The sequence below is a fragment of the Falco cherrug genome, chromosome 4 (assembly GCF_023634085.1).
Source record: "Falco cherrug isolate bFalChe1 chromosome 4, bFalChe1.pri, whole genome shotgun sequence".
NCBI classification, from domain to species: Eukaryota; Metazoa; Chordata; class Aves; order Falconiformes; family Falconidae; genus Falco; species Falco cherrug.
Genome location: NC_073700.1, coordinates 98096434 through 98124332, shown reverse-complemented (window position 1 = coordinate 98124332; position 27899 = coordinate 98096434). Strand labels below are relative to the sequence as shown.

Genomic DNA, 27899 nt, shown 5'->3' with positions numbered 1-27899 from the left:
TGCTGACTTGATTCAACCTCTGAGAAAACCACACCTACAGAGCAGCATGATGCAGATACATGTAAGGTAGATCCACTTCTCCAAGAAAGCATTTGGCTTTCAAAATTAGTCACAAACTGTCCCATTGTGGTCTGCAATCTACAGCACAGTAAAGTATTACTGTTGAAATGAAGCAAAACAACAATATACACCGAATAGCATGTGAGGATAGTCAGCACAGTAATACATACAGCCATCCCTTTCAATGGCAGCAAATTTGTCTTTTTTTCATTTCTCCAGTCATTTGTTTGAGGTGAAGAAATAAAACAAATAGCAATGAGAACAGAAACAGCCCCAGTGGGTGTTTCATCAGGAACAGTCTGTTTCTAGCTTGTGCCTTGTCTTAAAAGACTTAAACAATCCTCCATCTTTCTTGCCGAAACCTGGTTTTCAGTGGAGGACTTTAGGCTAACACGGTCACCGCTATCACAGGGGCAGAGACGTGGTGGGGAAAAGAGGGAGGCTCAGATATTTGCAGTTTTTGCTAAAGGTAGAGTTTGAGTTAACACGGTTCTTTTCCTTTTCTCCAGCTCTCTTTCATGGTCTTAAGAAATTTGTTTTCACCTTCTGATCAGTTTTAAATATTTTTAAAACAATTGTCCTTTGTCCACTCATTGATTGTTTGTTTTTCATTTAATCTCATACAAACTAACTTATTCAGAATGTGAACTCCACGTACTATTCAGGTCTCTTCAATTCCTGACCTCTGGAGTAACACAGACTGTCTTCACAGTTTTGCTGTGAGCTCTCTAGACCATTCACTACCTGTCTTCCATGTGTTTTTACAGAGCTTAACAAAATAGCGCTCTGGTCTCTAATATCATCACCATTTTATTGGACAAATAAACTAAATCTTCATCATTCAAACAAAACCAGAGTTCATTTCCCTCATCAAAAATGCCAAGCTATGAATGCCTTATCTATGTGATTCCCAACTTCTCCACCTTCATCGTGTAATTTTATTTCAAATTAAGTCCTGTGTGTGCATGTATGTAAGTTCTTGCTACCAAACATACTGGTTGCACATTCAACCCTGAAAGATGTACCAGCAACATAAGATTCAGAAGCATTTTTTATTAGCTAAGAAAGGGAGGTCTCTTCAGTACGACGTTGATTTTTCTGCTAAATACCCCAATTTGTAATGTCTTTATTAAAAAACCAAACCAAACCAACCAACCAAAAACCAACCAGAGATGCTTTTCTTTATTATTTGACTAGATAGGAACCAATTTCCAACTTCTCCAGGAAAGAAAGACTAAAAGTATGTGGCAATGCAGCAAATTTAAAACAGTCGGAAACCTGTGAAAAGTATAGGACTGCATTTTTTCTAATCCTGGCTTTCATCTTAATAGCGAATGAATTGAAAAGCTAATGAGAAATGAATACAACAAGCAAAGCTGGTACTTTAGATCAGGAGTGATAAGCTAAGCAGCTTCCTTCCTTCGATAAAAGACTGAGAAAGCAAGTTCCACTTACCTCTCATTACAGGTAAATGGGAATGCATTCTCATTTCTGCACAATAGTAGTCCCGGTGAAAAGTGTCCACAAACCAAAGCCATTACAGAACATCAGACGCCTCCTTCCCATTGTCACTCACTTATCTGGTACCCAAATGGCATCTTCTCACCTATCATCAATGAAATGCAACATATAAACTTTAAAGATACCATTAGTTTACCCTGCAAAAAAGAGGGAAGAACGTTACTGAATTGAGACACAAACTAGAAAGATTTATTCTGTCCTTGGAAACTTCCTTAAACAGATTTATTAAACTAGGCTAGGGGAAGGTCTGCATTCACATGACAGCAGGAAGGATACAAATTTTGCTTTACATTTTAGTGGCAGATGAAGACTGTTCAGTGCACAAAGATGTAATCAAACCTTTTAAAATTAATCTTGATATCTGGGTAAGAGACTGGAGTCTAACAAGAGGTTTTGGTGATTTGTTCAAATGATTCTCCCTTGCTTTGAAGCAAAAATATACTACCACAGATGAGGTTTACGTGAGTTTAACCTACTCTTTCACAGAACAATCACTGAGTTCTACCTAAAAACACTTCTGAAGGCATAAGCTGATTTGCCTATGTGGATGTTCATACCGTATCATTACTTGTTTCTCTGAATCTGTAGTGAAGATAACTGATGATTATCTGTTTGTTGGGAGAAAGAACTACCTCATGCTCTTGTGAAAAGCGCCACATTATCAGCATGTTATAGGAAGGACAAAGTCCCTCTACAGAGGTAGAGATACAAATAATTTTTGTAATTTTCAAATCATTGATTCCCTCCAGTGTGTTAACCCTATGTTCTCAAACAATAATCTGTTCATGATCAGACTGCATGACCGTTTGGGCAAACTGCTGAAACTTGGAGATACTTCTGATTTATAAAATATGATAGTATAATTATATAAAAATAGTTATAATATAAATATAACTATTATAAATACATTTGATGTAAATATACAAATATATGTTATAGAAATATATACATAAAAAACAACCACTAGAAAACTCAAAACCTCATACCGTTCCAATCTCATCTTTCAGTTGAAGGAGGTAGAAACCACACCCTTGCAGTCTTGCAAAGTCTCAGATTACTTAATTGTTTGAGCAACAACTTCCAGCTACTACAGAGACTTGTGAGGCCTCCTGATGCAAAAGCTAAAAATAATGTATTTGTAAAAGTGTATTAATGCGTGGATAAAATAATAAAAATAATTGTAATTAGAATTAAACTTCTATCCATGTTTTTCTTTATGTGTAAATTCAGGCTTTCCTGGCCATAGCGTCAAATTCATACTTGGAAAAAACCCTCTCTCTCCCCCCACATACTTCACATGAATCATGAAGTGCCAATTTCACATAAATTAATATAGAAAGAATACAGTCACATAGTCCCAGGTTTGTGTGACACTGGTTCCCTTTTCTGTATCCCCGTGTCCCTGTATCAACCTTGACAAATGTCTTCTCACATGGAGAAGATGGTAGCTCTCCAGCCTGACAGACTGCCACACGCACTCTGTGACTGTGTTGTAACGAGGAATATCGTTGCAGCGCAGCACAGTACACTTGTTCAGATTCGCAACAGCAAGGAACAGATTTGCCTTAAAATTCTACTAGCACAGACTTTGTATAGGCATCCATGTGAGTGCAAATCACAGCACTCAGCTTTGGCTGAAATATCCAACATGCTTAGAAACTATAAGTAACAAAAATTCATAAATGATAAAGAAAAGACAAAAGTGTGAAAATTAACGTGAAGCAAGGTAAGAGCCACACAGGAGAAAATGGGTAAAATGGGATCTTTCTTGGCTGCATTTCCACAATAATGTTCTATCTTTAACTCAAACAAGACCTTTCTCCACTGCATTTCCATATTATTATTATTCAGTCTTCATTTTAAAGACAATTTCTACAGACCTGAGTAGTCATATAAAGGGTCTGCTGCTGTTAATTGTGTAGCAATAGCAATTGTATGTGACTTGTTAGAAATTCGATAGCATCTAATAATAAGATTCTATTCTGTACTTTTTTTGCTGGCTGTTTATTCATCGTATGTGTCAAGTTTATACTTTTTTTTCCTTTTTCCATGAAACACAAGTGCATTTTCATTCCATTCAGACAAGTGATTTGAACAATCATGATCAGGCCAGAATGCGTAGTATGAAGACTTTCAAAAGTGCTATAAGCAATTGCTGCAATGCAGTGCAGTGCAGATGAAATTCCATGTTAATTAGGTTTTATGAAGCCATAATAGTATTTAGAAACTTTGATGGATTCAGCAAGAACTATATGAGAAAATCGTAAATGAGCTGTACAGTTACCAATCCCCAGGAGGAGAGCATCTCCCTCGTGACCATTTGCACACTGCCTATATACTATGTTCCGTGGATCCCCATTTGTTAAACATAGTTTTCCTTTCTTATTTTGAAGCAATACCAAGCTGGCTTGCTTTGAAAAGTTATGTGCAAAAGGAACCATTCTCACACCAGCTGTGATATGGATACAATTAAGAGTTCAGACAAAAAATAACGGCTATATTGTATAGATAATTACTTCCCACTGAAGAATGCTGTTCTGTCAAAAAACAAATGTCAAAAATGACATTTCTGGAAACATTGATTTTAATTAAAATGTATCAGCTCCAGGATGGAATCTGGAGCAGGACAAATTAACTCCACACCTAGGTAATTCAGTGAGAACAGATGGGATTTTTTTTCTTTTTTTATTTGATTTGAAGCACAGGCTGAAAAAAACCAAGTCTCTCAAATCTCAGGTAGATGACCAAATCATGGCATTGTTCACTATTCTTATCATTTGGAATACTCACTCTCCTTGAATAATCAGCTTCTCTACATTTATGTGTCTTGGCTTTATTTCATGCTAAACATTTATTTATTTTCTTTTTTTTTTTTTACATCTTCTATAAAATGAAATTCCTGTGGTTTTCTGGTCTGTGCTGGATACTTTTTTTTAAACTTGGTTTCTAAGTAGTTAATGAGATTGGCAATTTGTGAAGAATAAGAGCCAACATTCACCTGTTGCAAATCAATGTTCCTACAACAGTTTCACTGGCGGTCCATCGATCCATAGCACTTGATCTTCTGACAAATGTATCTCAGTCAGAGAATAGACAAGACAATGTAGGACCTTAACACAGCAAGAAGCAATAAAGTCACATAATGAAAAAACATATCTTGGGAAATGGCTGGGCAAACACTATAAACCTCTTCTGCTTATTAAATAAAAGAGACAGCTATATCAAGGACTGGAAGGTCATGAAATATTTATTCCTTCCTTTAATAAACATTGATTATAGGCTTGGTGGCACATTCTCTGTTCAGTATCAGATAAAATGTGAATGCAGATTTCCCCTTTGCTTCAGTGTTCTTTGGACTCCCACCACCATGGAAAACTGAACGCGTGCTACCGAATGTGGCTGGCTAAACTCATTATGCATTTAAAACTAAGCTGGCAATACTTAATAAGAAATAGACACAAAATCAAACAAAGGAAGAAATTCTCCAGTGAGAACCTAATACCTTGGTTCTACACAAAACAGTCCAGAAAGTTTGTTTAAACTGACAGCTAGGTATTTGTTCTGGCTAATATGCCAGTAATTTCTACATCTGTAACTACAGGAACTTTTCCTGATGCCTAGGGAGAACTGTGCTAGAAAGCCGAATTGCATGGGCTGCTACAACTAAGTATTGAGTCGTGCAGGGTCAGACTCTGGCTTGTCATCTTAAATTACACTCATTTTTCTTGCATTTGCAGGGAGGCAAGGAAATGGCAAGAGAGGAGAAGGGTTTACTCATCTCATTACTGTCTTAGTTTTTAAAAAAATTTTGTCAGAACCAGTACTTGTTCTGGGTATTAAAATTATGCTATAAATCTCCAACTCTTCTTGTCCTCCAACAAGAGAAGCACTACATTTAATTTTAATTCAGTGTTCTGGTATGTCCTCTGTCATTCATGAACCTTCAAGATACCTCAGATAGCTTTGGTCAGTTGTTCAACAGAGACAGAAGTAGTCATCAATCTTAAAATATCAGATATGTCTAAGTACTGTTTGGCACGGTGTACCCCCCTAAAAGCTGAGATTGTCTTCACTTGTCACTAGTATTAATTCTGAAAGATTGCTGTTAAGCTTTAAGTGAAGGCTGATAGAAAAGAAACAACTTTTAACATACTATCCTCAGTAGTGGATCAGAGTCAGTAGTGGACAAATTTTTCTTGTTCTTTATCTTATAACTAATGTACTTTTTGAGTGATTTCCAGTTACTTTTTATGTTCCTCACTAACTGCATCTCATTTTGTTCCCTGACCCTTCTGATGTTTTTTTCTCTGCCTACCCATGTTGCACTTTGAGACTTCCCAGCTACTTGATCTGTACTTCAACTTCTGTATTCCTCTTGCTTGTGTTAAAGGTCAATGAAGAACTTCTGAACTGGCCAGATTGGTTTCTTTCTACATTTGTCTTTCCACTGTACTCTTAATATTATTTTATCAAAGAGTTGTCACCTCTTTTTTCCTTCAGATCTGATCTTCACAGAATATCCTACGAACTCTTAAAATTATTGAAATCTATCTTCTCAAACGCCATTGTTTTGATTTTCCTGTTTCTCCTTTGCCTCTTCCTAGAAGATGAGAAATACCGTCATTTCATGATTAAACCATACATTTGATATATGTGTTAATTTGCAGTTACTCAAAAATTAACTGCTGAAAAAAAATACTTTTACCCATTTTGGTTTTGAAACATGCCTAGTACTAATAAGCTCCTTTTCTCTCACTCGCAGAGTACACTGAGAAATTCCTTGCACGTTGCTTGCCAGCTAGCATCCATATCCAGCCTCTGAGAGCTCTTTGAAATTTGTATTGACTGTTGCAGCCAATCCCTGTTATCTATACTGTACAAGAGGAAAGCAGACTTCCAAAGAGAAAGACAAAACCAATTTTACTTGCTTCTTCCCACTTCCACTATTACAGACCTTGCAACAAAAGGGCAAAGATTCAGTCTGCTCCTCGGTTTTCCATGCACATGTAGGCATGCTGAACTTTTGAAAAATGGTGTGATCTTAAGCAGCCACAGACTTGTGTCATCAGCATGTGAGGGATGGAGCAAAAGCAAACAATTAAGCTCGGTCAGATACTTCAAAGTATTCTCAGACATGGGATAAATTCACAGCTCTAAGAATATTAAATATTCATGTAGATACAATTACAAGAGATTCCATTATTTATCATGTCCAGTCATTCATATCCTGTTACATTAAAAAAAATAATGTATTTTTACTATCTAGTCCAAGCACTATCACAAATTAAACAAAGTGTGAAAATTCCAGTGTGGATGAGCAACAAATTTGTATTAGCTGAACTTCAAACTTGCCCTGGAATCATCTGTTCACTACAGGCTAGTGCAGTGTGCTTGACCCAGTAAAAACTGACTTGGGTAACTAAAAATTATGCTTCAGAATATTGTTTGACTAAAAGGTTACTGGTTCCTGGAGCAGAACCTAAAATGCTCATTGAGACAACTATCTTCCATATAGAGCTTGCAAAGAAAACAGTCTGTGGCAACCAGAAAGTGGAGAAAGCCATCTGGAGTCAATGTTGTGCTGTTTTGAGTATATAAACAGTGCAATACAAAAGGACAAGGGCACCTTTTACATTTTTCCTTCTCAGAGATGGCAGACAGATGACTTCTGTATCTTGGCATCTAGAGTCCTTAACCCACTTGTATGTATGGACTTGTCTCAAAGCGATAAAGTAAAAATCATATTTTGAAGCACAGTAAAAGGGGGATATGTCAGTGGCAGAGGTTGTACAAATTTGTATGTGCCGAGGTTGTATATAGTCTGGATGTGGCAGTAATAACCACTCTTCTTAAACGTTTACTAGCAAATAATTCCAGCTACATTAAGCTGAGGATGCAGAGCACAGTCAAGTGTTATGTTCTGTTTTTCTACTTTATGTTCTGCTTTTCTGGGAGAAAAAGATAAGCCCTAGCTGGCTTCATCATCCTTGGGCTAGCAAGCAAAACCAAACTGATCTATGAAGACCTTCCTCCCATTTCTCTCCCATGTAGTACATTTCACTGTGTTCAGTAATGATACCAAACTATTTTTCATTTTCCCTCTAATTAGCCTACTTTTAATGAAGTTAACTAGCAAGTCAAAGAACCAAGAAAAAGGTGAAGAAACCCATGACGTTCAACTTCAGAAAAGGTTCAGGTGTAACACCAGAGCTGTTACAAAAGCAAGGGGAAAATGAGAGCTTGACAGCGAAGAGCTATGAGAAAATGCACTGAAGCCATTGTGAGCACAGATAATTTAGAGACTAGAAATTTTCTCCTGTGGCTCAAATCTTTCCAAGGACATATGTAATAGCTACACCTTTTAGAGACCTTATAAAGAATGCATATGAGCAGATATGGCTTGCAGTGTAAGGTCTTACAGATAACTAGTTGACTAGGACACAGGTTTAAGTTTGTTTCTAAACTGGCATAATGAAAACACCCTATCGATTTCCCACCTCATTATTGAGCATTACATTAGAAAAAATGCATAATGTATGATACTATTTACACTGTATCTATCTTCCCAATGAATTATTACTGTTAGGAGAAAGTTTTTCAATTTCTTGTGTCTATAGGTCCATCTTTTGAATACTGAATGTTTGTTTTTCTTGTACAATTTTGTACTTGAAAGAAAGCACCCTAAATCCATCTTAACAGTAAGTGTCCTCAGGGGTATGGAAGAACAGATACAGCTAAAAGCGCAGCAAAACATTTACAATAGCAAACAATGATGAACTGCAATATTATCTCTAACATCAGTATACAATAAGGTTATTAATGTCCTAGACTACTTCTGATATTGTGGTTTTCTGGCTAAGGCATAAAGCAGAGCCAACACTTTTAAACACTGAAACTATTATTCCACTGTGTAAACAACTTCAGAGACAATGTAGTCACACCGCAAAAATCTTATTCCTATTTGGGATATCTGTTATTCATACTCAAGGTTTGTGTGCAGTGTCTCATAAAGCATATTGGAACCTTGTCAGCATTTAAAACACCTCCAAATTTAAGCATGCCTACAGAGGTAGGGGTTTAGATAAGATCTATTTGTAATTTTTAGCAGTATGATAAATCAAACCAGGCAAAAATGTTCAAGAACCTCAGATCCATCTTCACTTAACCGTCAGCATCAAAGCTCCAGCATACCTACATCACTACAGTAAAGAGCTTGTAGCCCCCTAATTCACTGAGGCATTCTTAAAAATAACTTATTCTAGCCATGTAGTACCAGGCAAAATATTAATTGCAATAAAGCCTGGCTGAGGGTTTTTCCTTTCCTTTTGTTTTGAACAAAATATTTAATACTAGATATTGCAAAGTCTGAAATAGCAACCTGCTTGCAAAGCTCTCATTTCTATAAACCTTTCCAGTGCATTTAATGTGAAATAACTTGTACACTGTATAAACAAAAATCCATTTTGGCATGGAAAAAACATACATACAAATGTTCTGCTTAAGATGAAAAAAGAAAAGGATCAGGAGAGAATCAACCCCATGAGTACTGAAGTACTGGACTGGAAGGAAAACATGGTGCCAAGGAAACCTCAGTTACCACCTTGCTGTACACAGATACGCACATCAGTGCTTAGCCCTAATGAAAATTTTTATTTGTCAGTATTCTAAAGGAGCAGGATTTGGCCCTTAATCCAAGCATGGTCAAATCTTATATGCAAATTATAACTAACTAACTAAATAAATAAATAAAAGCTACCGTCAAATGGTATATAGTTTGGCTGCTCCACAGAGCAGTTTGGAAGGATCTGTAATACCGTGGTTGCTGCTATCCTGACAAGACAGTTAGTACAGAAGATGTCAGTCACCCTGCTCAGCCACTAACTCCCCTGAGGAACACCACACAGGCTGTTGCCAGTCTCTTTTTCCACTCTCAGTGGAAAGCTGCTCCTCATGCTTCTACAGTCAGAGAAATGCGATCTGCTTCTGGCTTCAGGTGCAAATCTTGGCTCCCCAAACTCAGGCATCATGTCCTTTATCAAAGAGGCTCTTGGATGCAACTCACAATGACTGCCATATTGTCACACTACTGCTAACTGATACATCACAGGGATTAAAAAGCTACCGAGCTGCTGAAATAGGTGAGCCTGGCTGAACACACAAATGCCTGAAAAACAATTGAGTTCAACCAAAAGTTAAATTCTTTCAATTCAGAAATATTGATATTTACGAAGCACATGATGAGAAAATAATGCTCTCACTAAATCTGTAGTTCAGTTGTTTCATACCTACACACTCCCTGTGAGCTTCAGCAGAGTCCTCACCAAGGACAAAACACAGCTGGGACACATATGATGAACCACTTCTTCTCTCCAAGCAAGGAAACCATCAAGGGAGTTCAAAAAATTCCACGGAGGAAAGCAGAAGTATAACTCACCCAAATTATAGCACTGCTAAAGTACTGTAATATGTTTGATCCATGCTTGGGGGCTTGGGCTGAAACACTGTTCACTGCTGAATAACAGTAATGAATCAAGTATATCATAATCAAGGACAGTAACAGAAAAATAATGAAAATAAAGGAAAAATGTAAATAATTAATTTGTGCCAAAACCCCTTAATTCTGTATTTCTAGCAAGATAACATGATTCTAATGAAACATGATCATTTGAATTTCTGTAAGTCTTATGAAAGGTTCTTTGCTCTTTGTTTTTGTTAGTAATGAAAATATAGACAGGTGAATATTCACCAGAAAAATTAATATTCAGGAGTTATTCTCTAACAAATACAAAAAATAAATACATTAAGATCTACATTTGAATTTAAATATGCACTTTTAGTAATTATCTTAATAGCATTATTTTAAAATGAAAGAATTGGCTCTGAATAAATTCAAGATAGTGATTCAGACTCATAAGAGGGAAGAGGTTTTTACACAAAACCAACAAACTAACCTGAATTCATCTCCCTATTATGTTAAAACATGCCTGAAGTATTAGATACTGATTAACCTGAAGTGTGGACCTTATGCTGAGTAGTGTTCTAGAATTTGGTCACTGATGCCACTTCAAAATGCTTTGATCAAACAGTTCATCATCATATTATTTATGTCTGGAGATGACAGCGTGTTTTCTGATACACTGGTAATCAACTTGAAAGCAGCCCTCACCAGCCCTCAAAAGATTTAACACAATTTTACTGGATGCAAATAAGGATTTGAGAGTACGCTGTTCATGATCTGAACTCTTCTATGAAATCTCACACAATGCTGACCCACCTACTGCAATCAGCTGTGTGTTCAACAAGAGCGTCATCAGATCCAGCACTACATGGACACTGATGAATAGTTCAGGTGTGGATTGTCCTGATCAAGTAGCCAACAACCACTTAGCAGAGCCTACATATATCCAGACAGTGGATGTTTTATTATATTGCCAGAACAAGAGGACAATGTGTGCCGCTCTTATAAAGTTGACAGTAATAATGTATCTGTTTTGCTGTCCTCCCACCAGCATCGCCTCCCAAAGAACATGCTTGTATGACTGCGTCCCCACACAGGTCACACTGGGAACCCCAGCATCCTTGTGAACAGCTAAGGATGGGGCACATCACTGAATCTCCAAAAGTGAAGTGCTGAATGTGCGTTACCATGCAGGCAACCACCACCATCAATCAGGTGGGGACAAAGGCTGCAGGACACCCAGTCTTCTCTTAAGCACAAATCACAGAAGGTTCCTGATGCTCTTAGCTCAGTCCACCTCCTGCAGCCTGCTCTGCACAGCGCTTATTTCCTGGAGCTACCTCTCCTGTCTCACTGCTCCTTCACCCCCATGCTCTGCTTGGGCTTTGAGCTGGAACTTCTCACTTGCCTTCACTAGGCCCTGCAAGCCCATGCTTTCCTTGGCCTCCTCCCTGAACCAGGTCATACCGAAAGCATGACCCACCCACTCAACGACAGAGCTATTTTATCGACGGCATACAAATGGCAGACATCCTCTTTCAGCCGGGATGGCTTATTCCAGACTATGATGAAGTAAAGGGAGGAGGGAAATTGTAAGAAAACAGAAAGAAGCCATGTGCATTTCAGTAATACTTTGAGTAAAAATACACAGAGGAAAAGAAAATGCAGTCATTGTAGTTCCCTTCCACTTTACACACTTGCACACTTCACAGCACCTTTTCACTATTGTGCCAGGGCCTCAGTAGACTGTAAATAAACAAGCCACCACTGAAGTCATCAGTAATCCTGCTCTTTCATTTCAAGAGAAAATTAGAGCCAGAGAACTCAGAGCCATCCCATTCCAACAGTTTTATTCCTGCTTCCACAAATAAATGCTAATCAGGCAGTCCTGTCAGAAGCAGGGAGTTGGACTTAATGATCCTTACGGGTCCCTTCCAACTTGAGATATTCTATGATCCTAGGGAAGTACAGCCAGGATCTTGGGCTAGCTCTTACCCCAAGGAATCTTTTGATAGAGCTCATTAATTTGGCCTAAGAGCATTCTAAATAATATACAACATTGGTAAGGTGTTAAATAACATACATATTTGTATTATCAAACACTGTACCTAAGACATCATTACCATACAGAACAATCCCACTAATTAGTCTTTGCTAATTTGAGGAAGTCAACCTGAAAACATACTTATTTAAATGCCTCATAAAGCTGTGTCTTTCATGCCACACAGCACTGTGTAGAACAGCTGATTTTAAGTAATTCCAGGCCCTACTCTGAATACAGTAAATCTTTTTTATTTAGAAAAACCTAATTTGGAGACAGACAGCTAGAAACAATAAAAAGTGAGCAGTATATATCAAGGTTTGTCTGCTTCCAAAGAATTACTCCCGTTAGATTTAGTTATTCTGTCTGGGTGATAATTCTTTCCTATCATGTGTGTTCCTAGTTCCCAGTGCTTTCAAAATACATTTATGCCTAATAATTCAGTAAAATATTTTAATTTAGAAGCCTTCCTTGTACTTTTTTAAGGGAAGGCTCACTCACTAAGGGGCAGCTGAGGAGTATTTAAAGTAGAGCTCTGAGTTAAGTCTCTTTTTCCTCAGCCTTTGAGTAAATTGAACAGATTGAATCAATTTGACCTCCTGGAGGCTGTAATTCAGCTACGGTGGTCACAGAAGTAGATGTTTCTGAGTGTGGAAATACCAGGTCACAAAAGGGTAAGTGTTAGACTATGCACCCTCCTGGCTAATGCTTTTTTCCTGCTGCACGGCAGGTAACCCTCCTCTAGTACATCCGAAAGATACTGCTGAGCAATCCGTAAAGTAGCAGCCTTGTCAAAAGTGTGAAATGTTGACTTCATCCAGTGGGCAATCCCTAGGACCTTCAAGTATCTTCTTTACAACACTGTCAGACCAAATTCCTTCCCTCTGCTCACTGCAATGCAGTCAGAGTTGCTGTCCAAAGATCGCCCTTATTTTTTCATTCCATTCCAGCCATTCAAAATAGCTGTGCAATATCTACACCTTCCGCAGACATTTCTGGCATTTCCATTTAAGTAGTGATCAACAGAGTAACAATTCATATTTGCACTCAGGTTAATTCAATTTCCTTCCATATTACGAAGTACAATTTCACAGTAGAATTGAAACAAGAAGACTCCAGCTGTCCTATCCACTTATGTACCAAACAGAAAACACACATCGTCTCTTCTGTAAGACACTAAAAAGCCCATATGGGCTGTTCAGTCTGTCCAGTGTCAAACTGCTTTGCTGTTCTTAAATTCCGATTTTAGTTTTAGCAAAAGATGAAAACATGCAAATGTTTGGAAGACAAGAAACCAATACATCATACCTGTCATTTATAGAACTTCCTTCTGGGGATTTTAAATTGTTTGACACATGTTGATCCGTCAGACATTCCCCTTTCACAGGAGAGGACTGTGGAGCAACCAGTATCTCCTACAGGATTCTGTTATCACCACACAGTGGAAACGACACTTTTCATCTGGGTCCAGGCAGCGAGGTGGAGAGCACATCTGAAAAGTACAGTGTTTTGAAAGGCACAATTTATTTCCTTTCTATAATAGGCTATTTTTATAAAAAATAAACTTAAATATACATTGAAGTGTGTTGGACTAGTTTCTTCTACATAAAAGGAAATACTGATTACAGAATAAAATACAATTATTTAAAATCATAAATAATCCCATCACTGTAAAACAGATTGCAGTACTTGTGAATATCTATTTTAGTTTCATAGACAAAAGTGCTATCACAGCTGCTTTCTCAAAAAAATATCTGATGAAGCATGTACTTCAAGTCAGAATGGCAGACAACACACGGTCTGTTAAAAACCTCTCCTCTGACAAAGGGCAAGGACTCTCCTGAGGTGCATGACATATATCTAAGGTTAACAACAAGCAAGAGAAGCTGAATGAGATTTTGAATTTTAGACATTAAAACAGGACAAAATCTGGGAGATCACAGCCATAAGGTCTCAAAACAGCAAACAACAAGTTCAAAGAAAAGTGGTCTTCATGAGTGTCGCTACAGAACACATAGGGACATATTTAAAGGTGTGTCATCCCTCTCTGGCTAACAAAGCACATGTGCAGGGGCTTAAGAACATGCTTAAATACCTGACAGGAGTAGGGATTAGAAGCACACTGCTAGGAATAAACTTGCATGCTTTAGGCACAGCTAGCACAAGTTGTCATTTTCTCCTTCCTTCTACACCAAAACTTAACACTTATTCTTTACTTACTATTTGTTTTCATCCACTTTTAGTTGAAATGTACATGGCAAAGTAACATAGGTGTGTCACAGACAATGCAGAGAAGATGAGTCCTAAATGCCAAACCATTTCACAAAGCAGGCATTAAACATTCCCATTCCTCATGAGAGACTAGTTACTGTACTTTCATTTTGTGCTCGTCAACAAAGGCCTTTACCTTCCTACCTTTTCAAACTCAACCATACCTCTCAAAGTACTCCTGAAATCACAGAGAATTTGCTAGGAACAAACACTTTACATATCTTTGTATTCTTTTTCTAGTACTCTGATTTCCTTTTCCAGTTTTCAACTTGCATTAAAGCCTCCATCCTGCAGTCAATTTGGAAAATATATAGCCAATTTCCACAGAAAATCAATTTGATCTTGCAGAGAGAAAAAAACCAAACAAAAAACATACAAAAAAAGCAAGGGATTTGGGACCAGGTGGTCTCCTAGAAAATTGCTCTGGATTTTTCTCTGTTCCACTTCACCCTATCTTCTTGAAACCACAGGGAACCAAAATTGAAGACATCATTCATGTAAGTTTTCTAGTTAACCTGTAGAGAGCTTATGTGCCAACTGCCTGAATGTCATGGGATACAGGTTGAAATCTGTTTTCTGAACAATCCAACAATACTCCCAGGAAATGGGATTTTTCCTGTTATTTTGCTTCCCCACAGAACTGCAGGATAATGTATAATTCTAAGACCATGAGTGAATTTACATTAGTGCACATAGTTCATATCAGGAGTACACTTTTGAAACACACTTCTTGATCATCCCCACTTGTTGTTTCTTGGTTTCCATTGCAGAGCAGTCTGGGAGTGTTCAATCATCCTCAGCACCAGCTCTGCTGATCTGCTTCTACTGGACCCTTCTTTAGATCTGATGTATTAGTCTGGTATCTCTTCAGGACTAATATATTAGTTAGAGGCACTGCTCTGTGAAAGGAGGTCAGCACTCTTCAGGCAAAGGACCTAGGTTCCTTATAATTCCTAGGCAATACCGCTGTTTACTGCCCAGGACCAAAATTCATCCTTCCATTTCTGGGTTGACTCCAAGCAGAGTTTATCGCCTGTCAAGTGGGATGCAAATTCAGAGAAAAGAGGCTAGAGTGAAAGCATTTTGGTTATTTGATAGAAATTATGGAATTAAAATTCAAAATATGTGAAAAAACAAAATACCAAAAATTTAATGTCTGAATCAACAGCCACAGAAATAGCAGCCGAACAATGTGCTTTCTGAAATACACTCAAGATTCTGTTTTATATCTGCAATCCATGCAGTTAGTCCAAATAATATATTCACCAATTTGTCCATTAGTTCCAGAAAACTATACCATTCCCTTCCCCGTTATCCTCTGCCAATTATTTCTGCTTCATTGTAGTCCTCCAGACTGCCACTCCACCAGTTTCCAAAAAAAACCCGAAACATTAATTTGCCCCAATATAGCAAAAAATGTTACACTTAAGTATCAGGGTCCAGAGGGAAGTAAAAAAAAAAAACATGGTCCAAAATCCCAATATACTTATACTTGGCAGTCTACTGCTCCATATTTAATATCCAGCCTAAATGTCTTGTTAATCCAAAGCCATGCAATAAATGCTGCATGGTATCTGTATGTTTTATTTTTGGCTAAAAATAAAAGGCATCAAACAGGCATCATAAGTTGCTATGCTGTCCACATGACAACCATGCTATTGCAAGCTGCATGTGATATTGCCAAGAAAAATACATACTGTAGAGACAAAAGTCACACACACATGGTCAAAAATAAAGTATTGCACAGCATTTCCATGCTTACTGCTGTAGGAAAGAGCAGGGCATTTCCAAGCTTGTTGCCACTTTGACACTCACAGGCAGGCTCTGCTCCACCTCAAGCAGAGATGGGTAGAGATGTTAGCACAATGCCCTGCTGCACTCTCAACTATTAGCACTGGCCACCTCCATCCCAGAACAGACATTAGAAAGTATCTCCATCCCTCTGTTCTCACACTGCCTTCATAAAATGTATGCTTGGCCATACCTTCTCTTTTGTCACCTCAGCTACACAGGAGAAAACCTTTGGCAAATAGAGAAAGCAGCGGAGGACAGAGATACCTTGATCCTGATGGGGAAAAGGCTAAAGAAACTCAAATCTTTTAACAGACACTTGCCAGAAGACCAATGGTAAAAGCCCTGCAGCCTTTAAACTATGGTATGATCTGGCTTCTACCTTAGGGATGCATCTATATTAGCATTTACTGCATTGCAGGGTTCACTTAAGGTTTAAACTTGGTTTGCATCTATACTTGGATTCTTGCAATATCGCTCAAGCTCTGGTGCAGTCAAAGCACTTTCCTTCCTGGTGAACTAAGGTTGAAGTCACACATTAGAGCAGCACCTATCTCACCCCACCTGTGATGGTGGCACAAGGCCCTCCTGCGGTTAACACTCTAGACATCCATGGTGCACTCCTAGGTGCAGCAACTGATGGAAACACTGGTCCTGGAACCTGACAGGTCACGGCACATCAAACCCTGATTCTTCCCTCTTTGTGCCACATCAATCAGTAATACACAGCCTAAGCTTCCCCAGGCAATTCACCTCAGAGTCCTGCTATTGTATCGCTCAAGCTGAACAGGCCTTCTGGTCTTTTATCTCTGCCCAAAATAATTCTAAAATGCCATTAATTAACATACATTTACCGAGGACTGGAACTTGCACACAACTTCAAACTTTCACCAAAGAAAACATCATCAAGTCAGCAAATTATCTCCAAGGACTGTACATACTATTATTAACCAATTCAATGAGGAAAATCCAGCTTTCAAAAGTCTATAACCAAAGTTATAGATGATGCAGAACTGCTGACTTTAATAGCTTGACATCATGTTGTAGCCTCATCAATTTTCTTCACACACTACAATGCCTAAATAGGAAAAACCAACAGGCATTTGCAGTTGGTGTAGAGATCGTGTAGGTAGAATAAGGCAGAAAACTTCATGTTGTGCTTACACTGTTGAGTTCCTGACCCTCTCACTGCAGACACGGCAATTAGATTGATCCAGAGGTACACTGAAAAAGCTCGCATAGGAACTTATAAAAAGACAGAGATCCCACAGAAATATATGCATGTAACTGTCCAGCAAACATGCCTGTCTTCTCTATTCAGTTTTGTGCTGCTGCCTTCCTGTATGCTCATGAACGCAAACAGCCAGCCTGGCTGCCACGTGCAGGCACACACATGCGTGCATGTGTGCACACACATACTCTCCCATTCTGTTTGTGAAGTCCTGGATATATTTATAAGTGAACTAATATTCCAAATCAGCTCAACGTAAATGAACTCCTATTGCGTGTGTTTGTTCAACCAGGCAAATATGTCAGCCTTAAATGCCTGCATTTATATTTATACCTCTGTGATATGAATTATGCATATGCCTATATTAGCGAGCTCTCTTGTCTTCTTCTTCTATTAAGCTTTGGGCTAATCCCTTGGGAACTCATTATCTACAGTGAGTTTCACAAGGGCTTGATGTGACTCTACCAGAACTGTTACTGTGTTGTACCTTCCCAGAAAGATTGCGATAGTTTTCCCAGACACCTACGGTTCAATTCAGTGTTGACTATTTAATTGTCTAATAGCAGCGAGCATTTTTCCAACCAAGCCAAAATAGTGAAATCTAATTATCAGGAATGTTACTGAGGGTTTGGTGGCTTGTTTTTTTGCAGAGACAGAGCGAGCCATTAAACTAGCACTTGGATGGGTACTGCTGGAACAATTTCAGTGTCGTTCTTTCCCCTGGCGATCCGCTTCAACTTACTTTCCGGTGTGCAAAGCAGGTGCTGATGTCGCTGGTTCCTCAGCTGCCTCGGGTGGCAACTCTGCCCGCCGGCGGCGGGAGCCGAGAAGCGGCCGCGGTTCAGTCAGCGCGTCCCGCCCAGCGACCGGCGCGGCGGGCAGCGGCTGAGGCGGCCGGTGCGCCGCCACCCCGCACCTCGAGCCGCCCCGCCGGGGCAGCGGGCGCTGCAGGCCGCGACGCCGCTCTCCGGGCTGCGGTGCTCCGGGCCCTGCGGCCGCCTCAGGCCCTCAGCCGCGCCGCCCTCGGCGGGCGCCAGGAGCCACCGGCCGCGCCCCTGCCCACGGCTGGCCCGCGCTGAGGAGGTACCGGACGGCTGGCTTCTTCCCGCTCCCGCGCCGCGGGGCACCCTCCTGCCGCGGGATTTCAGCACTTTTCCGCCGGCCTCGGGGGCGCCAGGCTGGCCCGCCCCGGGCAGGCGGAGGGGAGGGGGACGCTAAGGCGGCGCCCCGCGCGGGGCCGTGGCTCCCTCTGTCGGCCGCCGCGGGGGAGAGCGGCGGGAGCCCCGGCCGGCCGGTGCACCGGGGCGACGTGCGCGGAGCTCCGCCTGCCCGTGGGCAGCACCGGCGGGGGTCCCTCCTCGGGAGCCCTTTCTTCTGTGGGCTGAGGGACAGGGGCACCCCCCGCGCCTTGCCTTGGCGGGCTGGAGCCTTCGGCTGCCCCTCAGGCACGGCCCCGGCGCTCCCGCAGCCTCCGCACGGCCCAGTGCGTGTGGCCCCCCGGAGACCCTCGGTATCTTACGGCAGAGCCGGGCTGCCCCGCTGCCTTCCCGGGAAAGGAGAAGCAGCCTGCGGGTCTGGCTTGCCTCACAAGTTGTTAAGAATTAAGGAGCAAACTCGGCACGGTCACACCGGAGCCCGGCGCTGGGTCCCGACTGGCGGCCGCTCCTGGCGGCGGCCGGGGGCTGCGCTGCGGGGGTACGGGCGGGCACGTCAGGGCTGCCCCAGCGAGCACCCCCGGGCGTGGCAAGCGCCCGGCACGGCACGGCGCGGCCCCGGCACGGCGCCCCGAGCTGTAGGAGATGTCCTCCCCTCCCCGAGAAGGGAGGGGGGAGCGGCGGGGCCGGCGGGCACCGCTGCCGGGCAGCGCCGCAGGGAGGAGGGCGCGGGCCGGGGCAGGCCAGGAGCTCGGGGGGTCGGCGAGGGAGAACCGCCTCGACGGCGTCCCCATCTCCCCCCCGGCTTTCTGGGGGAATCACCCTTGGCTTTGTGTTTTGGGCTTGTGGGTGGGTTTTTTAAAATAAAATGACCACCCCGTCTTCCTGCGCAGAGGTGCGGGAGGGCCCCGAGCAGATGGAGGCTGGAGGCGTTTGTGCCCCCCGGGCGAGGGGATCCCAAAGCCCCCGACCCCGCAACTTCCACCGCCGGTAAAGGCGTCCAGGGCCGGCCCGCACCGCACCGCCGCAGCCGGGGGGCGGCTCCCGACGGCCGCCTCTCACCGTGTGTCCGGGCGGGGGCGGGGGTACCCCCGGTCAGGGGCGCTCGGCCGAGCACTTGCTCCCGAGGGAGCCGGCAGCGCCCGGCGGGCAGGGCGGGGAAGGCGCCCCGCGAAGCGCCCACCCCCGCCCCCGCAAGCGCCCGGTGCCGGGGGGCGGTGGGAGCCGGGCGCTGAGCGGGGAGCGGCCCCGGCTGCGTCAGCGCTGTGTAAACACCGCCGCGGCGCCCGCCGATACTTAAGGGGTCGCGGCTGAGCCGCCCCTGACTTCCCGCCCGGGCACCGCCGGCCGCGTTCCTCCTCGGCTCCGGCTCGGCACGGCACGGCACGGCGCAGCGGACAGGTAGGGAGCACCTGCCACCGCCGCTGGCCGCGCTCCGGGGCCGGACCGGGGGCCGGGGGGGGCTGGCGCTTACCTGTGCGGGGCTGGGCGGCAGCCCGGGGCAGAGGGGCCAGCAGGCTGTGGCAGAGGCAGCCGTCGGGGAAGGGATTGTGTGTTTCGGATCGTTAGAATGTACGGGAACGTAAATATATTTATGCGTTAAAATACAGGAATCGGGTCGGTGAAAAGGAGGGGAGGCAATGCACCTTCGGTGTCTTAATTACCAAAACCTACGCGGGTACAGCACTAATAACCGTGCTGGAGTGACAGTTTGACTTTTTTGTTCATCTCCTAACAATACTAAAAAAAACCCACCCCGTATTTTGTGCATCAGAAGTGCTTTCAATCTATTATATGCGGTGGACCGATAAACTTTGTTTTCTCCTCTTCTAAAGTGAAGAGGTTACCTTCAGTATGTTGTGCAAAAACTAATTTAAAAAGTCTCATATAGCTGAGGTAATTCATGTATATTTATAAATGGAAGTTACCCCTGTAGCTTTAAGTACTAGGTAGCTTGTTTCTCCTAACAGGTGAAGGAAGTTTCTCTGTTCCCAGAAAAATACTATTTCAGCTTATATGATCAAATGCTCTAGACAAGCAGCATCCTTTTGCCTAGTACTTGTTTAAGGAAGCGGTAAAAAATTTCTTACATTTGAATTTGCTGTCTTATATGAAGAACATTATTGTTAAGTTGCATGTACTTCTTCCAGCTTTTAACTAAACAGCTTTTACCACCTCGGCTATTAGATCAAATGCTTGGGGGAGCAATAGATTTGGGGGTTTCTCTCCTTTGGACAAGTTTTTGGTTTTTTTTCTGTGCATGATGAGATGAAACCTCCTGAACACTGAAGTTGAAACCAATAAAGGCTGACTGAAGAAAGGCTTTTCACAGAATCTGTCAAACCTGAGCATTTGTAATAACAGAAGCTTTTAGTGCAGCATTGAAATACCAAAATGTTTGAATCCTGACATTTTTCACAGTGCTGGATTCATCTCCGTGAAGTGTTAATGATATACAGCTTCCATAAAAAGAAAATCAAGTAAGAATTTAGTAGATCAGGGAGACATAGCATGTACTGCAGTGAAGCAATTTAGTCCCTTCCAGCATATCTTCCTCTTACCAAGGGATATTTAACCATTCACGTACATGTTTTCCAACTTAAGACAGATCCCACGGCTACCTGCATTAAGAAAACCCAACACAACCCTAGTTTGCTTAGAAACCAGCACACCCAATGGAAGATGGGGGTAGGGACAACATGCAGTGTAGTAAATGTGGTCATTTTAACAGCTTAATGTTCCTTTTCTCTCCAGCAATGTACAGCGGTATATGCATCTGTGTGTTCCTTGCTGTGCTCTCGGTGAGCTCGTTCGGACAGCAAACTGTGGGCTTGCACAATGGGAATCCCCTGGCTGCTGAGCTTGAGCAGAGCTTGACAGAACATCAACGGCAGATCCGCGCCCCTTCATCTGCTGGCCCGCTGAAACCTCTGCCACGGCTGGATGGAAGCACTGACCAAAGAGCTAACATAGGTGCTTTGTTGGCCAAGTATCTCCAGCAAGCCAGAAAAGGTACGGTTTATAGCCGACTTGCTGTGACAGTTCTGTGTCAGTAGAATTTCCTGCAGGGATACCTAGATGTTAAGATAAGCCTGTCATCATCTAGCATGAATTCCTAGAGAAGACAGGGTGTAGATTTTACCTGGCTATTCTTGAAGCAGAGAGCGTTCTATTATTTACTAAAAAACTCCTCCCAAAAAACGACTTGTGCATAGCAGCCACTGACTAAGAGCTGCGTATAGGTAACTAAAGCAAAATGTAACCTACCTGTCAGGTTGTACTTCAGCTTTTATTTTTAACTTCCTATTTCATAGCCTTGTAATTATTTTGTTGTTATTTCAGCATGTTGTATCTCAGATAAAATACAGTAATTGCATTTTCTTCATTTTTTTTCTTTTTCATTTAGTTAACCTCTCTTCTCTTAAATTAGAAGAGCAGGAAAACTTTTCTGAGGATAAATACAGAGCAAATGGCTAACCTCACCTCAGCCAGAGGTTATCTTCGGGCTATTGGATTTTCCATGTATTTGTTTGCAGAGGAAGTTCCAAAAGTGTGGAAGCTTTTGAAAGATCAGAATTCACACTTACGAACACAATAATTAAAAGCAGTGATAAGTAAAAGCACATTTGCTTCAAAACACATCAGTTCCTGTTAGTTTTTGGTCTTAGGCAGCCTGGGAACACAATCTTGTAGTTAATTTAAGCCTCCATGGCACTATGTTTGTAGCAAGGGCATGAAGCACTGGTAGAGTAGTGGAATTAAAGGGCTTCGTTCTTACCGTGTGATTTATTAGTCATTTGAGGAAACAATTGTATTACATACATGAGATAGCAAGCTGTCCCTGTTGATATCTTACCATATATGTTTTACATAGACAGAAACACATGCCATCTGTGCTACCAGTAAAAATGATGGATCAAAATCATTGATCACTGAAACTCCTGCCAAGAAAACATTTTCCTTTTGAACTGCCTCATCTCTGTATTATTACTTTGTATCTCAATAGAGTAACACCATGGGCAGCCTCCTTGTGGTGGCCTTTTGACTGCCAACTTCAACAGAAGCTGCTACGCAAACCTTGTTTACTTGTGATAGCCTCTCTGATCTATCCCGTGCTACCGTGAAAGAGGACATCTTGAGAAGCAAAGAGCACTTGAGGGGAAGGCAGTAATAAGTATTACCTGGATATACAGACACTGAGAAATTAATTCACTCCCTACCCCAGACTGTGCTTAGGATGAAATTCACTTTATAAAAGTAAGAGCTTTTTCCTCTCCTGTCTCTTGACACAACCTTAAGCAGATCATTTAACCCTCCCCTCTTGATGCTCACTGCTCACCTCTATGCTAGGAAAAAAATCCTATTCTTATTTTTGATGGCAGTCTGCAATTAAGAGATATCAAATGCATTTTTATGCATTTCATATGCAGCCATATACATCAATCTGTGTAGTTAGAACAAAGCCAAATCAGAAACAACAGAAAAAGAACCACTTTTAATATAGTCTGAGAGACTTCATTGAATGTTACCAATTTGCAGAATATCTATTAAGGAACTTCTTGTAGCAGTTCACATAATCTAATGGAAAAGGAGTTCAGATATGAAATTCCTCAATTTGTGGCTACAGTTAAAGCTGTTACTGAATAAGAACGTTATCGCAGGAGTCTATAAAGCAGAATCCTCATTACCTTTCCCAACAGTGTACTCATTGTCAACCACCTACATGGAAACAAAACTCATTCTAGTTTATGTACCCACTATATCCTTAAATATCTGGCTGACATTTCCAAATAGCTTAACCAGATGAAGTGAAAAAACCACTTTGGATTTAAGACGTCTTTTTGGTAAAAGTTAATATGAGGGAGAATTTCCTGCATACATGTTAATTGACTTATATAATTAACTCTACAAAGTGACTGTTAGCAGATGATGGGATTCTTGTGATGCTGGACTCTGGTTTGTAGACGTAGTTACTAGTTACAGAAGATTGACAGGGACAAAACAGTATTTACTTAATTTTACATACAGCATTTCCACTAAAACATTATCTTCTTAATCAACTTAAAGATTCTGGGCAGTACTTCAGAAATCTCTGCAGAGCACTCACATCCTCTGTAATTTTAATCTGTCTAAACCATAACACTCACTGGAAAATTCCATCCAAGAGGAAAGAGAGTCGGCATTTTCTAGTGTTAGCAGTCACCAGTGACGGCGCCTGTCCTTGTGCTTAATAGAAAGGCTGATTTTGGACAATAAGTCCAGTTGAAACAGTGAGAGAGTTAGATTTTCTTAAGAGGTCAGGGCTAAAAGGCAGCCTCGTAGCCAAACTGCTATGGTTTTGAATATGTTTGCTGTACATTGATTCTGCAGTATCCACAGGACATCTCCGGTTGTTTGAGGAAGGGTAATTTATGTGCTTTTAAGAAATTAATTTTACTGTTTGTGACCCATAGCTTTCAACTAATTTCATCTGCAGGCTTTCAGCATGAATCTGGCACAGTGTAGAAGACATGTTGTAGCTGTCAAGTCAGTGACATGCACATTTACTATCCTCTAAGGAGCCTTTGCCAGGCCAGACCATAATGGCACCAGGGGAGCCATTACAGTCCACAGGTCACTGCAGGCTCAGAAGCCTCTTAAATACCAGCATCTGAGTGATGGTTCTGTGCTGTCTTAGCCCTGCCTGATTATAGTGCCATGAAGCCATTTTCATCAATTTAATTGCATATTTTGAATTATACATGTGAATTTCATGGGGTTTGAGCATTTAATGGTAGACATTCTTTTCTAGAGATAATTTTTTTGTCATTTTGTTTTTGGTAAATGGTTTATTTTTTTTGGTACCTTTGCTCTTCTGTCTCTCTGCAACCACTAATAAAATAATGCAGTTGGTTTTGTTTGTAACGGATCATGTTCATTACAAGTGATCACATGAGGAAAACCTTGAAATGTAAAAGCACAGAGTCACCAAGGGTTCCTTCAAAACAAGAATCCGTTAGCAATGCAATTGCGTAGATTTGGATTTGGGGGGTTTGATTTGGGCTTCTTTTCCTTTTTGATCAGTTTGAGTACTCCTCAAGCTTCAGTCTGCATCGAATACTAATCGAATCTGTTCCTTCCTCACTCAAGGCTTAAGCTCAATCTAATTATTGGCACACGTCAATTTTGGCTGTTTTCAGGGAGTGGAGAGAGAAGTCATTTACCGTTCCCCACATTTTTAGTTACACAATGTGATGATGTCAAAACAGAGGATTAAAGCGCTTTTTTTTTAAAGCATAAATTCTATTTGCTAATAATTTGTGTCTTTTTGATGCCTTAAGCTAGGAAGATGGAAAGGATAAAGCAAGATCAGAGATCAGCATCCAACCCTGCTGTGAAAGGATGTATGAAAGCTTTGGATAAGCAATGAAAGTATCACTGGCATAGTAATAAGCCCTGTATAGTTCCAGCAAGAGGTGTCTCTAGCTATAAACTCCAGACACAACTCTCTCCATTTCAGGATTATCCCCATTTCTCCACAAAACCTGGGATTCATACCCATACTGCGCTTGTTACTGAGTTTGCACTGTCAGAGCTCCTGTACTTAACATTTATGGCTTTTCAAGCAACACAGAACTGTGGTGGAGTCCTGTCTCAGGCCTGAGTCTGCTCTCAAGCAGAATACTTGGCATCTAGAGCAACTCTCCCAGCACCAGCAAGCAAGGGTGCAGTCCTACCGAAAGAGTGAGAAATGGTTTGAACTTTCTTTCTGTAGTGAAATAGGATGGAAAAAGAAGTGCACCCATATTCCTTCCTGGCAGCCAGGAGCAGAATGCCTCTGCAGCAGGAGGGAGAAAATGGCCTGTTTATTTTACAATAAAAAACTTAAGCCCCTTCCAGTACATTGCCCGTAACTTTTTCTATGATGTTTTCCCCAGTGACATGACAGTGGCGTTTACACGATTGGTATTAAGTCAAACAGTGTCAACTATTGCAGGTGTCTACTAAAGAGTACAAAACAGATCAGAAAATGGATGAACCTGAAAAATGTGTCCACTTACTCTCTGCTTTCCCAAACACTTTTTCTTTAGGTCCCACTGGAAGACTCTCAGTTATGGGAAACAGGGTACAGAGCATTGATCCTACGCACAGGATAAATGACAGAGACTACATGGGCTGGATGGATTTTGGACGCCGTAGTGCTGAAGAATACGAGTACTCTTCCTAAAGAACAGCAAACTATAGCAACAGAAAAAAAAAAAAATCACACTCCCATGTCTGTACAGAAAGAGAAAAATTAATTTGTTTTCCTCTTTGAATCAGTGTTTTAAAATATATCATGTATTTGATGTAAATTTGTCTGTCAGACTATACAATGCAATATATACATATGCAGAATTTTCCATAAAATGTTTTCTTTCTTTTGTGGTTTCTCATACATCGATATTACATTAAAATGATTTCACATACCCATTCTTGTCCTGTCACCACATGTTGCTGGGTGTCTTACTATACAGGGAGGCAGGAAAATGCCTTTGCTCTGCAATGTAAATGAATTCCATGTGTTGAGCAGTCAGATGAATGAGCCGCTGACAAATCGTGTCAGTCCCATTAGCTGGGAACTCTTAAGGGGGAGCTTGTCCAAATGTAAACATGACAGCACAATACTGCCAGAAAAGGCCAGCTATTTTCACGGTGACCCCATTTTTAAAGGACTCTGACGCCAAGCCCACACGTTTGTAGTAAATAGTCAACAATAGTAAAACTAAAAGAAAAAGAGGAACACCACCAACACCTTTCATCTTCCTGGTTTATTTATTTTATGTTGTGAGCTAAATGTGAAAGTTCTGCTGACAGCTGCAAATCATGGAATAAACAGAGCATTCATTCCTTGCCGTGTGGTGAGCCAAGCATTCATTTGGGGAGGGGGTCAGGACAGTTCCCTGAATGGAGAAGGTCATCCTGAGGGGGAGGAGGTACTGGAGCAGTCAGTGTCCTAAAAGGAAACCAGTCACTCCCGAGTATCACAGAGGCAGCCTGAGCTGCCTATCGCCCACCACCGTGGGGAGAAGGAAGGAGACTGTGCCCAGCCCTTACCTGGTGCAAAGCAAGGCAGAGCCCCACACTTGCCGCTGGGGACTGATTCCTGCTTGTGCAAAACCAGCATCCTGGGGTGGTCCAGCGGGTCCCCTCGGAGTCGTGCCTGCTGGCCAGCGTGCAAACTGCAGAAAGTGTTTTACCTACTACTCTCCTCCTTCACTACAAGCCACCCCTCCCGTGGCTCCCACGTCTGCTTCAGCAGCTGGTTCTCACATCTAAGGAATTCCATAACCTGAAAAAGGAAGTAATTTTGCATTGCATAATTTGCATAATTTCTTCCAAACGTGTGCATTAATAAGAAAGGAAGGCATTTGTCACATGCCGAAAAGCAGGTGCTTGCCGGAGGAAACAGGTGAATATCTCAGCAGCAATCCCTACAGCAGTTAATATGCAAAACCAATGCATAGAAAATAACACATAGAAAATACTTGTACTAAACCAAAATTATACCAAAACCAAGAAAAAAATTTGTTTGGGAAACAAACTGAAATGGTTAGGCCAAGGGCAGAATACAAAAACATTTTGAGGAGTTGCTTCCAACAGCAGCTGGCAGAGAAGAGAGCACCGCAGGAATCCGCAGTGAAAGGGAGACCTCAGCAAATTGTAACAGGGACTTGTCTTCTCTGCTAACACCAAATCTCATCTTGAAAACATGGAACTGCTTTTCCGCATGAACTTTTCTTCCTTTCAAGCACCTTCCAGTCAATCAGTTTCCAAGCCACCTAGTCAAGGGTTCTTTTGCTTCCCTTCCAAATGTAATGAGTCCCTAAACACCTGAACTCTCTCCCTGGTTTTGACTTGCCCCAGGAAAACAGTTTGAAGTGCCAATTTTCCAAAACTTTCAAACAATAAATTAAACCCAATTATTCTATATTTTTTTTCAGACTGAAGAAAATACAAATGAATCTAAATATACATTGATTAAAAACATTTCCCGCAAAAGTGGAGTTTCTTTAAAAGTAACTTGGGAGAAAACCAAGTTTTGACTTTGCTGTCTTTTACATTAATGACAAGAACGTTCAAACAACGTCTTAAAATGTTTCTATCCCTAGCTTATTTAATGAAGAATGTAATATAGTAATATTGCAGGGGGCTGGGGATTGGTGATGTTACGAATCTAGCCTTATTATTGCCAAACGTCATTAGGAGAAAAAAAAAACTTTTTTTTTTCTCCTTTGTCTCATTTCTTCTGTGCAGGGGGATGGAGGGACAAAGATGTTTCCTTCCCATTCCTTTCTTCTGAAGGTCTCTGAAGGTGTCTGCGGAAGCGCCTGGCCCTTGGTGCAGCCAGGT

The 27899-nt window shown here is 41.5% G+C and overlaps 1 protein-coding gene and 1 long non-coding RNA gene across 2 annotated transcripts in view; one reads left to right on the top strand and one right to left on the bottom strand.

Annotated features, from left to right (window-relative positions):
- The window catches only part of LOC114015328 (uncharacterized), a 111420-nt gene extending 109773 nt beyond the window's left edge, over positions 1–1647 (bottom strand). The window contains exon 1 of the long non-coding RNA XR_003559185.2: positions 1516–1647. This is a non-coding gene — a long non-coding RNA (uncharacterized LOC114015328). The remainder of the gene's footprint in view (positions 1–1515) is intronic.
- Positions 1648–19684: 18037 nt separating this feature from the next.
- On the top strand, positions 19685–25990 carry CCK (cholecystokinin). The gene is made up of 3 exons (XM_055708800.1): positions 19685–19928; positions 21282–21539; positions 25598–25990. The coding sequence occupies exons 2-3, from the start codon at positions 21284–21286 to the stop codon at positions 25732–25734; spliced, it is 393 nt and encodes a 130-aa protein (XP_055564775.1). The 5' UTR covers positions 19685–19928; positions 21282–21283; the 3' UTR covers positions 25735–25990.
- The last annotated feature ends 1909 nt before the right edge of the window (positions 25991–27899 follow it).